General features: G+C 44.3%; 1 protein-coding gene across 5 annotated transcripts in view; it reads left to right on the top strand.

Moving 5' to 3' along the window:
• The window catches only part of AQR (aquarius intron-binding spliceosomal factor), a 76,239-nt gene extending 67,495 nt beyond the window's left edge, over positions 1–8,744 (top strand). For 4 of the 5 annotated variants that reach the window (XM_066637008.1, XM_066637025.1, XM_066637034.1 and 1 more), the window contains 5 exons: positions 487–657; positions 2,922–3,007; positions 4,205–4,379; positions 4,859–4,972; positions 8,268–8,744. In XM_066637008.1, the coding sequence (XP_066493105.1) occupies positions 487–657; positions 2,922–3,007; positions 4,205–4,379; positions 4,859–4,972; positions 8,268–8,531 (810 nt within the window). In that variant the 3' untranslated portion in view covers positions 8,532–8,744. The remainder of the gene's footprint in view (positions 1–486; positions 658–2,921; positions 3,008–4,204; positions 4,380–4,858; positions 4,973–8,267) is intronic. The other variant, XM_066637016.1, reaches the window with a different exon arrangement.
• The last annotated feature ends 7,899 nt before the right edge of the window (positions 8,745–16,643 follow it).

The following is a 16,643-nucleotide window of genomic DNA, read 5'->3' as shown; positions in this document are numbered from 1 at the left end:
CCTGTGAACTTCACAATGGGCCAAATGATTATTGATACACCACGCTTTGGAAGCAAACTGCTGCTAAGACATGCATACATGTGCATGTGTACTAGCATATTGAAAAATCACAGACTAGTTCAACTGGTTAATTGAATACTCAGTATTCTAAGACTCAGGGAGTCCTACAGAGGGCTGCGCGGGGCTCCTTGCAACTGCTGGACCCTGCAGCAGCCTCCTGTGAGTAAGAATCACCCCTTTCGTCCCCCTGTTAGCAACACAATCCTGGGGATCACATTGCTGGCTCCCCCCCCTCCCCGCAAAGACTTACCTCAGAAGTTTTACTCCCAAGAAGCTTGAGAACCTCTGCCTTAGAGAGATCACTGGCAGGGACCCAACTTCTCAAACTCAGTGAGATCACGGTGTTGCGTTCCAGCATAACTCTATGAATATTTCTTAATGGTGAGGTGCATCAGACAAATTCACATGTTTTCTAAAACACTGCAGAATCTTGGAGAGGCAGAATACGTTGTTGCACTCTTCATGTACATGTGCCTACTCGGTTACCCTGCTGAGAAGATAAGTATTTTGACGACGTATAATGGGCAAAAGCATCTGATTCGGGACATTATTAATCAGCGTTGTGGAAATAACCCAATGATTGGAAGACCAAACAAGGTAAAATTCCAGATATCACCTGCATTTTTATTTCTTCTCGACAAACTTCATACATATGTAATATGATCAGCATCTGCTAGGAAGTTTCTGTGATTTTGCATAGGTTGTTTTGGCTAAGCATTTACTATGGTACTTTTTATATAGTGGAATTCATTTATTGTTTGGTCTATTGCATGATGAGCTTAATGAGGCATAGACATCGTGGCTGATGAATTGCAGCAAATTATAATTAGACATAAGATTTATATGGAAATATCTTTTGGAGTTATTAGTGCACAAAAGACATACATTTGCATTTTCAAGGAAAATATTTTCATTTTTCAAGATTTGCGCAGAAGAAGAAAAAACCCTGAAGCAGCACACAAGTAGTAATTGCTAATTAAGTTGCTTAGGTTTTCTAGTTGGTTTCTTCCACATTTGGCTCCCCAGCAGATATTTACAAGCAACATCAATTAGCACTAGAAAAACTGTAACAATTAGTTGCATTTCAAATTACTACACATGGTATAACAACAACATGGTATAGGGCACACCCTAAACTGTTGTACTTTAATAATAATAATAATAATAATAATAATAATAATAATAATAATAATAATAATAATAATAATAATAATAATACAGGTATTTCTATACCGCCTTTCTTGGTCCTCAGATTTCTCCTTAGACTTTATTCAAGGCGGTTTACATAGGCAGGCTGTTCTAAATCCCTGTAGGGATTTTTATAATTGAAGAAGGTTCTGTCTTTCAAGAACCACAACATTTCAGATGGATCTTTTATGATCTGGTATCACATTCTGGCCTCCAGTTTCCTCCCACGCAGGCTGACAAGCAACTCCTTCATATCTCACTTGAAGGGCGGCCGAAGAGCAGGTGGAATAACTCGGCTAGGCTTCTCAGCTGCTTCAAGGTCTCGCTATTCATGGTGCCGGTGGCCTCGAACTGGCGACCTTCTGATGTTATCTTCAGGCAAACGGAGGCTCTACCCTCTAGACCAGATCTCTTACCCTTTAGCAACTGCGTTTTGAATCCTGTCAATTTCCAAAGCTATAGGTTAAATTGGGCACATGGCTACTTTTAGAGGAGAAATCAAATTGATGGTAAGGCCACACCTGGAGTAGATGTGTTTTGGTTGCCACATCTCAAAAAGGACATAGTGGAGATGGAAAAGGTGCAAAAGAGACCAACCAAAATGATTACTGGGCTGGGACACCTTCCTTATGAGGAAAGGCTATGGCGTTTGGGCCTCTTCAGTCTAGAAAAGAGGTGCCTGGGGGAGACATGAGACCTACAAAATTATGCAGGGATGGACAGAGTGGGTAGAGTGATGCTCTTTTCCCTCTCACATAACACCAGAACCAGGGGACATCCGCTAAAATTGAGTGTTGGGAGAGTTAGGACAGATAAAAGGAAATATTTCTTTACTCAGTGTGTGATAGGTCTATGAAACTCCTTGCCACAGGATGTCGTGATGGCATCTGGCTTAGATGCCTTTAAAAGGGAATTGGACAAGTTTCTGGAGGAAAAGCCCATCATGGGTTACAAGCCATGATGTATAGTGCAAACTCCTGATTTTAGAAGTGGGTTACCACAGAATGCCAGATGCAAGGGATGGCACCAGGATGCGAGTCTATTTGGTGGGCCACTGTGAGATATAGGAAGCTGAACTAGATGGGCCCTATGGCCTGATCCAGCAGGGCTGTTCTTATGTTCTTAAACATTCAGAGGTGCCACCATACCTGTGGAATCCTTTGAATTTGCATTCATTGTGTTTATAGTTTTTCTTATTAAGAATAGCATATTCACTGTTGCCTAATTCTGTTCAGAGGCCGGCTTGGAGGCAGGCTGTGCAGCATGGCCTTTCCCAGTTTGAAGAGACACTTTGCCAACAGTCTGAGGCTAAGAGGCAAAGAAGGAAGGCCCATAGCCAGGGAGACAGACCAGGGACAGACTGCACTTGCTCCCGGTGTGGAAGGGATTGTCACTCCCGGATTGGCCTTTTCAGCCACACTAGACGCTGTGCCAGAACCACCTTTCAGAGCGCGATACCATAGTCTTTCGAGACTGAAGGTTGCCAATACAATACAATTCTGTTCCTAACGGAATAAGCTACCAGTGTTTTTTCAGAGTGAAACTTTTAATGCCATAAGGCCAGTTTGGTTTCCTGAAACCCAAGAAGCATGACTTGGCAGTCTGTTTCACGAGCATTCTTTTAAAGTATCTTTGAGACGCCAGGGAATTAACTTTTTCCATTTTGCTGCCAGGTGACAACAGTGGACAGGTTTCAAGGTCAGCAAAATGACTATATCATCCTTTCACTTGTGCGAACCAAAGCGGTTGGACACTTGAGGTAAGGAATAAAGAACCCTCACAGAGGGCCCGGTCCAGTCTTGCTGTTTGGTGGATTCACTTTCAAAGTTATGATTTGACTGGTTGGGTTTTTGTTTTCCATGAGCACTTAAGGGTTGCAATTCAAACTCAACTATATGATTTATATCACAAATTGGGAGCAACAAAGCATTTATTGGAAGGTGCTTCAAATTTGATTCCATTGATGAATTTTCCAGCAACCTTTTAACAGCCACTTTGCTGCTGTTTAACCAATTATCTCTACAATTCCTGATTGCATATGTGGAAGGATCCCCATACCAGAGACCTGCATGGAACGGGTTACATCCAAGCATGCCTTTTCCTCCACTGAGTATCTATTTGGAAGTGGTAGTATCCATTAGCAGAGACTTTTGAATCAAGACAAGTAGCTATAATAGTAGTAGTAATTAATGATCATTTTGATTGGGTTTGTGACCAAGCACCAAAGTTGTGGTGCCTTTGGCAAGCATATTTAGGATAACTACTGCTAGTTGTAAATGTCTAGAACCACGTTTAGTGACTGGATACTACTGGTATACTACATATTTAGTGAATGGATACTACTACTGTTCTACACGTCTGGTATTAACTCTTGCAAAACTGACTTTTCAGTTTGTACCTTAGTGATATATGAATGACCGTAATCTTACTACAATGGGTGACAAGCTGCTCTGCTCCACTGGAATATCAAATAATTTGAATTGTCCACCTCTTGTCTACAAGTACAGGACATGGCCATCAATGTACTTTGTCACTTCCAGAATTTTACAGCCTAAAATTAAATCCCTGCCCCAATGACCTAACTTTTTTTTTTAAAGGGGGTGGGGAGGGCAGAGAATTAGATATCTTTAGCAGTTGAAGGCGAAGCAAAAGAATGTTTAAAAGGTTTTCTTAGAGCAGTCTTTATCCCTGGATCTTCTTAACTGTATGTAAAATATAACTTTAGACATATTCTTTGGAGGCAACTCTGGACATATCTGCATTTTCTTACTTGAAAAATAGAGAGGACTAGTAATTCTTGTGTTCCGAGGTATGCCTTTCTAGAAAGGTATGTATTATATGTCTTAATACAGCTTTTTGTGTGATTATGCTTTTTTAAAATTAAGGTATTCCAGTTATAACTGAAATATTGGAGTTGGTCTTAACAGTTTGCCTATTTCATTTCTACTCTTCAAAGGGATGTTCGGCGTTTGGTTGTCGCCATGTCAAGAGCTAGGCTTGGGCTTTACATATTTGCAAGAGTCTCGCTGTTCCAGAACTGCTTTGAGCTGACGCCTGCCTTCAGCCAGCTCACTGCTCGCCCTCTTCAGCTGCACATCATCCCTGCCGAGTATTTTCCAACAACCCGACAGGTATGAACAGCAGTCTTGAATGGCATAGACAGAGTGTGTGTGTGTTTTGCAAAATGTGAATACAGCATTTCAGTGCAGCATTACTAGTTCGTAGTTATAAACTCAGATGTGTGGGTGGATATTATATGATTATTGTATAGTGGTGTTTGGCAAAAAAAGTTCACATAGCAAATATAGTGTAGTAGTTTGGGAGCTGAGCTTAGACCTGGAAGATGCATGTTCAAATCCCCTCTCAGCCATGAAGTTTCCTGGGTGACCTTGGGCTAGTCACTACCTCTCAGCCTCACCTACCTCGCAGGGTTGTGAGGACAACAAAACTTGAATTGTAGGATTTTGATTCTTTCATCTGAATGCAAAAATGTCCCTCTCTCTGTGTGTTTGTGTGTGTGTGTGTGTGTGTGTGTGTGTGTGTGTGTGTGTGTGTTTTAAATTTGTTTTTAAACCGTTCTTAACAGTAATGGTCTTCCTTCACCCTTTAGAATGGAGAGCATCCACATCACCAAGTACATATTATAAAGAATATGCCTCAAATGGCCAACTTTGTGTACAACATGTACATGCATATGATTCAAAGTACACGCCAGCACAGACAGGTAAAGAATATGGCTTTTTGTGAAAAATGTATCGTTTAGCTTAAATCTTTGAGCATAAGTACTCTCAATAATCTTTGCTAACAACACGAGCATCTAGGGCAGGGGTGTCCAAAGTTTTTGGCAGGGGGGCCACATCGTCTCTCTGACACTGTGTGGGGGAAAAAAAGAATTAATTTACATTTAAAATTTGAATAAATTTACATAAGTTCACATAAATGAATATATTAAAGATGAACTTCTATGAATGAATGAAGGTCTTGCAATAGCTCAAGGCCTATAAAAAGCCTGGCACAAAGCAAGGCCGGCCTTTCCTTTGCTGCCACTACTGCATCACAGACATGAAACAACAAGCATTGGAGGGAGCCCTCATCCCACAGCTCTTGCAAGAGGTCAAACAGTTGCCCTCACACTGAGAGCAGTTGCATCAGGCCAGTGTGGGCTCCAGCAAATCTCTGGAGGGCCAGAGGCTCATTGGAGACTGGGGGCTCCCTGAGGGCCGCAAGTGGCCCCAGGGCCGGGGTTTGGGCACCCCTGATCTAGGGTATTGAAACAATAAAGTGTTATCGTCTCTCTGACCCTGCAAGTGACCTGCTGAAGTAATACTATAGCTTGTGATTGACTTAAGGGCCGGCTCTTCATGAGGCTGAGGTGTCTGCCTCAGGTAATAGATTGGTGGACCTCCATGCATCCATTGCTCTTTCCATTCCATGTGCGGAAATGGAGGAGCATAGAGGACCACTTTCCTCTCCTCCACACTTCCTCTTCCTTTTCCAGTCCAGGGAGTGGGAGGAGCAGAGGCTGGCACCTCACCAGGTAAGGGGGTGGCAGCATATGGCATGTCACTTCATGTGTCAGGGGGCCTTGGCCTGACCCTGTTGGTTTAATACCTTTTCCCAACTGCTAAAGACTCTTGTTTTCAGTGTGCCTTATAAAAAAAAAAAAAAAAAAAAGCTTTGAAATTAAGATGGTAAAGGAAAGATGGAAGGTGCAGAAGACTGGAGGAAAATTGGGCAGTTTCTTTGGGGTCTAAAGTTTTCCTTAGAAAGAATTAAGTCACTAGGGCTACAATCCTGTCCACACTTTCCAGGGAGTAAGCCCCATTGACTATAATGAGACTTATATCAGAATGCCAGATGCAAGGGAGGGCATCAGGATGAGGTCTCTTGTTATCTGGTGTGCTCCCTGGGGCATCTGGTGGGCCGCTGTGAGATACAGGAAGCTGGACTAGATGGGCCTATGGCCTGATCCAGCGGGGCTGTTTTTATGTTCTTATGAGACTAACTTCTGAGTAGGCATGCATAGGATTGGGCTCTAGGTGCCTTCTCTCATCTCATGACAAGCATAATTTGTGCCAGTTGGCTTTAGTGCACTGCTAGAAAAGACCTGCTGATATGAATGGGCCCCACTTTTTAGATGCACTGCTTTAGTGGCTGGCTTTAGTGCACTGCTAGAAAAGACCTGCTGTTATGAATGGGCCCCATATGAATGGACACCAGCTAGCATGAATTGTGCACGGACTGGTTAACCCTAATGTCTGTAAATCATGCTTATTCCCACAGGCTTCAAAGCACTGTGTTATCTTTAGAATTGTTAAGTTATTTTTAACACCTTATTAGTCCATACTTAAAAAAGAATTGAATGATAGTAATCATGCATGGATAAGAAATTGTCCCAGCTGCAACGCAGAAGGGGTCCTGGTTTGTATCCTGCTGCATGAAATACACTTTTTGCCAAGGACAAAGGAATCCCTAATTTGAGAGATTCAGCTTTTCTGAATGCCTGTAATTAGTCTTCAAAAAAGATCTGTTTTGGCCACGTATTAAGAGACTCAGATGTAGCAATTTCAAGTTTGAGTGTCATTCTCTCACTTGGCTAATGTAATATCAGACCTCTCCATGCCTGTCAGAAACATGAGTTAATAGTAGATAAAATTTCAATCTAATTACATACTTAGATTCTGGAAACCATGGAATGGAATTGTGTTGGAGATGCAAAGGAGGGAGGGGTTATCTTCTTCTCCAGTCTTCCTTTCATCATGACAGTGGGACCACCTCTTTTCATGGAGGGAAGTCAGAAGAGGCCATAAAACATTTTTTTTTTATATACCCATTTTTTACTTGATTTCTTTAACAAAGTTTAAATTGAATATTTAGTCCCTTCTGTGAAGCACTGGTGGGACCTTTTTGAATGCTACTTCCCCTTCTCATTTAAGCAGGGAGTAGTGTATCAGTTCTTGGGCTTGTGGGCTTTCTCCTCCGCTTCCCCTGCACTCCTTGCTTTACAAGAAGGTAACATGTGAATTGGGAGACCTGCATGGATTTTTCCCAATTCTCATGCTACCTTCTACACATGAGGGGAGTGAGAAAAGTGTGTGATCAGAGGCTTACCCACAATCTCAGTGTGTGTGAGTCAGGCAATGGGTCATCATATCCCAAGAAGCTCGCCACAGTGAGATTCCTGCAGGAAAAGTATGACTTCACAGGGTTAACCATCCAGGGTATGCTTTCTGTTTTCAGAAGCTATAATGACTCCATGAATTCAAAATATTAACATTTGATCATTTGCACACTTTCATCCCACCCAGCATGCTTGCTTTTTTAAATTAGCATTTACAAGGATTTGCTGAATCACCTCATTTGTAGGCAGCCTTGCTGTCTCTCACATGTGGAATCCCATTTCAAAGAATTCTGCTTCAGACTGTCAAGGGCCACTTTGACTGATACTCTGGCCTCAGACTGGGCCTCTGTAACACAGGGTGTGCACACTTGGAATGAGCTCACATTCTAGCCCCTCCCTTCACTTCCATGTGAATTCTTTTAAACACATGGGGAAGGGTGGTTCACCCAATGTTCTCCTAAACCTACTGTAGAGCAGCAGTTTGGACAAACCATCACTCACATGCACTATCCAGAGAACTCACATGGAAGTGAGAGGAGAGGCTTGGACATGTGTGTGTCATAAGCATGCCCATCCTTGATCATGTAGGGGTGGCTTGGGGTTAAAAATACCATCTGAACTTCCTGCAATTAAATTAATGCAATAACTTTAAGTGAGCCGACTGCAGTAACTTGCTGAGAAGCAAAATTTGACTTAGCTGTTAAATATATTTGGAAACCCTGGGTTATTTCCAAACTGGAGGGAGTTTAAGGAAGCTTGTGAAAGGGGACTTTCCAATCCCACAGCATCCCCTCCACAAAAATTGGGGGAACACTAGGATGGTCACTTGAGTTTGGATGGGAGACTTTTCATCAATAAAAAGCAGAAATTGTCATAATGATTTTTTCCCCTTCATTAGCAGGATCTATTGCCCCCTCCAGCTCTTATTGAAGAAAGTGAAACACTCCAGGCTCCAGAAAGTGAAATAATTGACAGACAGGACTCTGAAATGGAAACAGAAAATGAAATCAAGTCCCCATCAGAAAAGACCGTGGAAGAGAAAACATTGGAAGAGAAGCCAAATGTAACAGAGGAAGAGGAGGAACATCGGAAGATGCCTGAACACCCTGGAAGAGACAGTGACAGTGAAGACAGTGAGCCAGAGGAGGACACGAAGAAGTGATGTTCGCCATTGGAAGCCCAGGTGTGAAAAACAAACCTCTGAAAAAGACAGCCAATGCTGCGTACACTGACCATTTTAGTGGGCCAAACAAAGTAAATACGAAGGATACTGAATGTCTGAACAATCATTTCTGTATGGCAAATTAGCATGACTGTAATGAAGACTGCAGGCAGAATTGCAGTTCATGTTTTGACTCGTATTATGCATTTAGTAAAGCTTTTTCTGATTTTTTTTTTAAATTGCGTTGAGTCCTTTTTTGTGCTATGAACATTTGTGCAAAGTTTACATTTAGTTACACATCCAAAACAGGACACTCTGAGTACCGAAGATTGTGTTTCCCTTTCTGACAGTTTCACAAAAGGAAAGTTCTGCTGACAAGCTGCTTTGCTTCCTGTGCATGTCATATGAGAAAGGTCAGGTGGCCAAGTCAGTCAGTCTCTCTCGCTCTCCTGCATTTTTGTTTGTGTGTTAGGTCCGGGTTCTAGCAGATACCTTAGTCCTTGCCTAAAGCCTGGTCTTCACAAATATGAGATCATATAGTAGAACTTTTCCTGGACTGTACCAGCATAAAAACTTAAGAAAGAGTCCTACTGGATCAGGTGGAAGGCCATCTAGAACAGCATCCTTTTTCCCAGAATGGCTCAGCAGCTGCCTCTGAGAAGACCACATGTAGGAGAGAAAGGCATACTTCTTTCCCACCTTTGCCTCACTGCAGCTGGTTTTCAGAGCATAATGCTGCTGAACCGAGAGGTAATGCATAGGAGGGATGTGTGGTGTGGGGGCGACAGGTGAAACAGCGCTGCCTCACTGAAGTCCTTTGAAAAGCACCACTGTCTCCATGTGAGGTGCACAAGCACTCACAACCCATGTGCTCTTACACGGTGGCAGCAGTGATGGCCAACTCCGATGGGGCAGCTCTGTCACCCCCACACCACATGTTCCTGGTGCATAGCCAGCATGGCTAGAAGCCTCTGATGGACCTGTCTTCCACGAATTTCCAAGCTTCAGTACATACTTCAACAGAATTGCATGTTTGAATGTTCCTTAATAAGTTGTGTGTGGGTTTTCTTAGAACGCTTATTTTTGAGATCTGTGAGCAAAGGAGTCTAAGCGTTCTCTTAGATTATACTGTATACTTACAGTCTGAAAGAGTGGAATCCAGGAACACATTAATTAATGTGTTTGTTTATTTAAACAATTTTAACTCCACCTTTCCCCAGCAGAGAGGCACCCAAGTAGGCTGACAGTAAAAAAATGATGAATACATTACAATCATAGTAAAAACAACACCAGCAGTGTCAAAAACAGTCAAGCAGCAGCAGCATAAATGTAAAATAAAACAGATAAAAATGGCAATCAAAGGCAAATAAGATGACAATATTTAACACAGCAACATAGCCCTCCACCCCAAAGAGCACAACAAACAATGAAAAAGTAAAAAGAAAAAAAGTTCTCAAATTCTGCTGGAAAACAATCAGGGAAGGCACAAATCTTGATTGAAAAGGGAAGAAATTCCACAGATGCCACCACAGAAAAGGCCCTACCTGTTGCTTCTGCCCAGTGGACCTCAGTCTTTGGTGGCGCACATAGGAGGATCCTCTCAAATGATCTCAAGGGGCAATATATGGGAGAATGTGGTCCCTCGGATACTCTGGTCCCAAGCCAGAAAGGGTTTTAAAAGTCTAAACAAGCACCTTGAATTGTGCACAGAAATGAACTGGCAGCCAGTGTAACCATGGAAGCAGGAGCCCAACAGATTCAAACCATCAAGCCCAAATACTGGTAATGAAGGGATCTGAAGGCCTTAGGAGTGGACCTCAACAGGTGGGAAACCCTGGCCTCTGAGCGGCCCGCTTGGAGGCAGGCTGTGCAGCATGGCCTTTCCCAGTTTGAAGAGACACTTGGCCAACAGTCTGAGGCTAAGAGGCTAAGAAGGAAGGCCCATAGCCAGGGAGACAGACCAGAGACAGACTGCACTTGCTCCTGGTGTGGAAGGGATTGTCACTCCCGAATTGGCCTTTTCAGCCACCCTAGACGCTGTTCCAGAACCACCATACCAGAGTCTTTCGAGACTGAAGGTTGCCTACAGAGAGACTATATTCAGCACTAATTGCAATTTTCAGATATATTTCAAGGGCAGCTCCATGTAGAGTTCATTACAGTAATCAACTGCTGATGCACCAGGGCATGGGTCATTGTGGTCAGGTCCAAACTTCTCAGGTATGGCCACACCTGGTGTTCCTGCTGAAGCCAGACAAAAGGTCCTCTGGTCACTGCTTCCCCTGGTGATCCAGGAGCAGTAGTAAATTTTATTTCATGGCCTGCAGTTTGTGACTCAAGACATATGAATTGTGTCATTCCCCTTAGCAGGAAGAAAACATAGTTAAGTGCTTTACTGATGCAAAACTGCAAACCAAAAAGAAAACGGCAAGCCTTCATTGCTATTTTTATACTGAACTTCCTCAGAGGAAGGTATTAGTTATGCGATATCCCTAAAAACTGAAATGAAAAAAACCACAAATTCATTTGAAGAAGAGACAGAGAGGCCTGCAGAGCTTTGCCTAATGTTGGGTTAAAAATGTGCCTTTCATTCTGACTTTGCATTCAACTCAGACTTTTGTAATAAAACCTGCAAAATATTAACACGTAGAGCAGAAAAATACAACCTAAATAGGTGTCCTAGATTATCTTCCAAACATCCATCATCTATTTAAACTTGTAGATTTACAGTTGGCAGCAGACAACTTGGCAAGAGATTCAGTGGCTATAAATCTAAAGGATTATGATCTCAATTTAGTGATCAACTGCTTTCCTGCCAAAAATATATACAGGTCCCGCCTTGTTATACATGGAATTTTTATACATGGATTTGACTCAACAGGAATGGCCCCTGCAAATGAGAAGGAATGTGCTGATCCCTGGAGAAGGGGAAAAATGCATCCCTTTAAAATCAGTTTAAAAAACTGAACAGTCCTTTAACAATAGCCTCCTTAATGAGAGGGGGGGGCAGCTGGCTGACAACCCATCAATCCTTCTCTCTCCAGGCGACCCCTGCCTTCCCCCTGAGCATATGAAAGAAAGGTGATCACTTTGCATTGGTGAAGGGAGGGACTGAGTGAAGCCAATGACTGATTGATGGATTGTCTTCTTAATGACTCTTATCTTACATCACAAAGGTCAGCAAGGCTGTTTTTAAATCACCAGAGCAAAGAAACTTTGTTTTGTATACAAAGAAACTTTGTATAGCAAAATTGATTTGCTATAGTGCGTTTTTTGCCATCCAGGTGAGTGCTTGGAAGGGAACCCACACAAATAATGAGGCTCAACCTGTACATTTTGCTTCTAAAATTGCCATAGGATTTCTCTGCAAAGTACACTAAATCATCAAGCGATTTTTAGTAATATTTCTTTACACTTGTCTTTGCTAATGTGGCTTGCTTGCAATTTCACGTGAATTCAAAAACAGGGAGCAAAATGAGTTTCCCGAACTATCAGTTGTAAGATAAAAGATTTCTGTTAATAAGAATTTTGTTTTTCTGCCTTATAAATGATGCTGTACCTGCACTTGGTCATTCCACCATTTGTGAATGTATATTCTTGAATTGTCTTGCTTAAACTAAACCCAAAAAATTGCCTTAAAAATAGGAGGCTCCATAAATTCTACCATGCGAGACATGAAATCCGAGCTTTTTCACCTCTCGCTGCAAGAGGCCTAGTGGTGCAGAGCTCAGAGACAGGGTGATACGTTTTCATAAACTAACATTCAGGTGCTTAATCAGGGATGAATGTACAAGACCTTCAGGCAACATGCGACAAGCTCAACGAAGGATTGTCTGCTTTCTAACCTATTTTCTGAAAATATTCCCGTATCTAACAACTTATTTCTGTGGGTTTTTAATAAATACAAACGCTGGCAGAAGCAACTGCTGGTGCTTGTATGTATTTAATGAAGCAATTTGGGATATTTTTGCTGGCGCACTTTAAAACATGGACCCGAGCCTAAGAGCCTTGCTCACAAGAGCACATTGTCCAAATGAAGCAACTGCTGAAAATTTTACAGAAACGTTTTTGGAATTTGTACAATCACAGAGCAGTGTTTCTCAACCAGTGGTACTTGCACCACCAGCAGTGCTTGAGGTGGTGTCCGTTGGTACTCATGTGACCCCCAGACCCCTGCTGCCTGATTCCAAGATCAGCAACCCAATGCGACAAGCAGTGGTAGGAAGCTCCGCTCGGCAGGCAGGGCTCCGGCATGCACTGTGCATGCTCGAAAAGCCCTCCTATCTGCCCTGAGCCTAGAAAAGAGACGCCTGAGGGGGGACATGATTGAGACATACAAAATTATGCAGGGGATGGACAGAGTGGATAGGGAGATGCTCTTTACACTCTCACATAATACCAGAACCAGGGGACATCCACTAAAATTGAGTGTTGGGCGGGTTAGGACAGACAAAAGAAAATATCTCTTTACTCAGCGTGTGGTTGGTCTGTGGAACTCTTTGCCACAGGATGTGGTGATGGCAACTGGCCTAGATGCCTTTAAAAGGGGATTGGACAAGTTTCTGGAGGAAAAATCCATTACGGGGTACAAGCCATGATGTATATGTGCAACCTCCTGATTTTAGAAATGGGCTATGTCAGAATGCCAATGCAAGGGAGGGCACCAGGATGAGGTCTCTTGTTATCTGCTGTGCTCCCTGGGGCATCTGGTGGGCCGCTGTGAGATACAGGAAGCTGGACTAGATGGGCCTATGGCCTGAGCCAGTGGGGCTGTTCTTATGTCCCCCCTCAGGCGTCTCTTTTCTAGGCTGAAGAGGCCCAAATGCCGTAGCCTTTCCTCATAAGGAAGGTGCCCCAGCCCCGTAATCATCTTAGTCGCTCTCTTTTGCACCTTTTCCATTTCCACTATGTCTTTTTTGAAATGCGGTGACCAGAACTGGACACAATACTCCAGACCAGCTTGATTTTTTTAAGATTCCCAGGATTGAATGGCCACCTTGGACTTTGAATACATCAGTAGTACTTGCAACCGAGATTACTCTAGGTTCCCAACACACCAGGGATACAGTTCTTGTTATCTGGTGTGCTCCCTGGGGCCTTTGGTGGGCCGCTGTGAGATACAGGAAGCTGGACTAGATGGGCCTATGGCCTGATCCAGTGGGGCTGTTCTTATGTTCTTAACTACAATTCCCAGGAAGCCTTGCAGGTCTCTTGTTATCTGGTGTGCTCCCTGGGGCATTTGGTGGGCCGCTGTGAGATACAGGAAGCTGGACTAGATGGGCCTTTGGCCTGATCCAGTGGGGCTGTTCTTATGTTCTTAACTACAATTCCCAGGAGGCCTTGCAGGTCTCTTGTTATCTGGTGTGCTCCCTGGGGCATTTGGTGGGCCACTGTGAGATACAGGAAGCTGGACTAGATGGGCCTATGGCCTGATCCAGTGGGGCTGTTCTTATGAGCCTCCCACTGATGCCTGTCCAGTTGCACCTGGCCTCTGATGATGGTGATGACATCATCACCAGTTACTTCCAATAGGTGGACAAGCAAAGTAGTACAACAGGGAACACTGTCGTAGAGTGAGTCCTAACTAGACACTGAGTGGGGAGGAGGCTCAAAGTGAGAAGGAGACGCTGTGTCAGTAGTTCCCAAACTGTGAGACTTGGCTCCCCAGGGGAGCTGTAGAATCCTTATGACGCAGAACCCTATATGATGTCTAGACTTGCAGCCCTAATTGGGAGCCACGGCCAATGGCCTGGTAGCTCAAAGGAGCCACCAGCTGAAAATGTTTGGGAACCACTGGGTTATGGGGAATCTGAAACAAGGACCCATGGAGACTAATGGAAATCAGAAGTGCTCAGCGCAGGGTTTTTATATTGGCCTTTCGTAGCCACCTGCTGAATACGGATCCTAAAACTGCAGACGGAATAGGACTGGATGCTTTGTCTGCCCCCCCCCGCCCCCCATGGTATTTGCAAAACTATGCCGCATCCAGGTGGAGGACTCTCTAATAAAAGTCTGGCACTTCAGCCCTTGCTGGAGATAAATGGGCAGACCCTGTCGTGTTTATCAGCTCTGAATTCCTAAACTGCAAGGCTGCAGTACTGGGGCAGTTCTGTTTTGCATCCTGAGACGCTTCCCTATCCTGTGGTTTAAATCTGACATCTCTTCTTTGTCAAAACTATTATTAGGTTGATTGTCTGGGAACATGGAAGGAAGCCTGATTAATTACTGTAAAGGAGAAAAGGCTGCGTATGGGTGGGGGGGGGGGAAGAGACAGCGTCTTGTTCCTTTTTCTAATATGTTTCAGGTGACAGGACAAAGTGCTCTGTGAAAGGGATTGTTTCCGTACAATTAGTGCAATATGAACAAATCCCCTGAGTTGCCACATTGGTGTGGGATGCCTGGATGCGAGGCAAAGCAGTTTAAAATAAAATATGTGCATATATATAAATTGCTTGCAAGTTTTCTACCACACCCAGTCGTGCCTGCAAGGGGTGCGGAGAGTAAGCAGAATGCCAGATACAGGGGAGCAGCAGTGAGATGCAAGTATCTTGCAGTCTTGTGTGCTCCCTGAAGCATTTGGTGGGCCACTGAGAGATACAGGAAGCTGGACCAGATGGGCCTATGGCCTGATCCAGTGGGGCTGTTCTTATGTTCTTAAACTACAATTCCCAGGAAGCCTTGCAGGTCTCTTGTTATCTGGTGTGCTCCCTGGGGCATCTGGTGGGCCGCTGTGAGATACAGGAAGCTGGACTAGATGAGCCTATGGCCTGATCCAGTGGGGCTGTTCTTATGTTCTTAAACTACAATTCCCAGGAAGCCTTGCAGGTCTCTTGTTATCTGGTGTGCTCCCTGGGGCATTTGGTGGGCCGCTGTGAGATACAGGAAGCTGGACTAGATGGGCCCATGGCCTGATCCAGTGGGGCTGTTCTTATGTTCTTAACTACAATTCCCAGGAAGCCTTGCAGGTCTCTTGTTATCTGGTGTGCTCCCTGGGGCATCTGGTGGGCCGCTGTGAGATACAGGAAGCTGGACTAGATGGGCCCATGGCCTGATCCAGTGGGGCTGTTCTTATGTTCTTAACTACAATTCCCAGGAAGCCTTGCAGGTCTCTTGTTATCTGGTGTGCTCCTGGGGCATCTGGTGGGCCCCTGTGAGATACAGGAAGCTGAACTAGATGGGCCCTGGGCCTGATGCAGCAGAGCTCTTCTGATGTCACTGCCTGGAATGGCTCTGATGGCGAATGGGAGGGGCGGCTTATACAGTGTGTTGTGGTGCCTGCAGTACTTACCATGCCGCCCTGCCCTCGAGCTATGTGACTGGTCACACCGCTGTGAACAAGAAACAACCAGAGAGGAGGGGAAGGTTGGCTCCCATTTCAATGGGGTTTCAGAGTGTCCCCCCTTTTACTTTCTCTTATATCGTGAATGCCCTTAACGCCAGAGAAAGAGAAAATTGCTGTAAATTGGGGGGGGGGGCAGCGTTATCGCAAGGGCAAAACTGGGTTTTGCTGAGAGTCATTCTTTTGTGTGTGCATGTATGCTGTGTGTGCCCATGCAGAGCCTTTGCTGGGCACCCTGCAAAGTTGCACACAGGCAAGTCTGCGCCCACACATGTGCAGCCACCCTCACTTTCAGATATTCTGCTAGACAATAATGAAGTGTAATTGGCTTTTGGGCTCCACTGACTACCTGTGCAGATATATATGTATGCAAATTAGCCAGGGTGGTGTAGTGGTTTGGGAGTTGGATCAGACCTGGAAGATCCAGGTTCAAATCCCTTCTCAGCCATGAAGCTTCCTGGGTGACCTTGGGCCAGTCACTTTCTCTCAGCCTCACCTACCTCACAGGGTTGTTGTGAGGAAAAAAGGAGGGGAGCAGCCTTGTACACTGCCCTGAGCTCTTTGGAAGAAGGGTGGTATTGTTGGCAACCTTCAGTCTCGAAAGACTATGGTATCGCACTCTGAATGGTGGTTCTGGAACAGCGTCTAGTGTGGCTGAAAAGGCCGATTCGGGAGTGACAATCCCTTCCACACTGGGAGCAAGTGCAGTCTGTCCCTGGTCTGTCTTCCTGGCTATGGGCCTTCCTTCTTTGCCTCTTAGCCTCAGACTGTTG

The sequence above is a fragment of the Tiliqua scincoides genome, chromosome 1 (assembly GCF_035046505.1).
Source record: "Tiliqua scincoides isolate rTilSci1 chromosome 1, rTilSci1.hap2, whole genome shotgun sequence".
NCBI classification, from domain to species: Eukaryota; Metazoa; Chordata; class Lepidosauria; order Squamata; family Scincidae; genus Tiliqua; species Tiliqua scincoides.
This window is presented reverse-complemented; position numbering and strand designations above follow the sequence as displayed.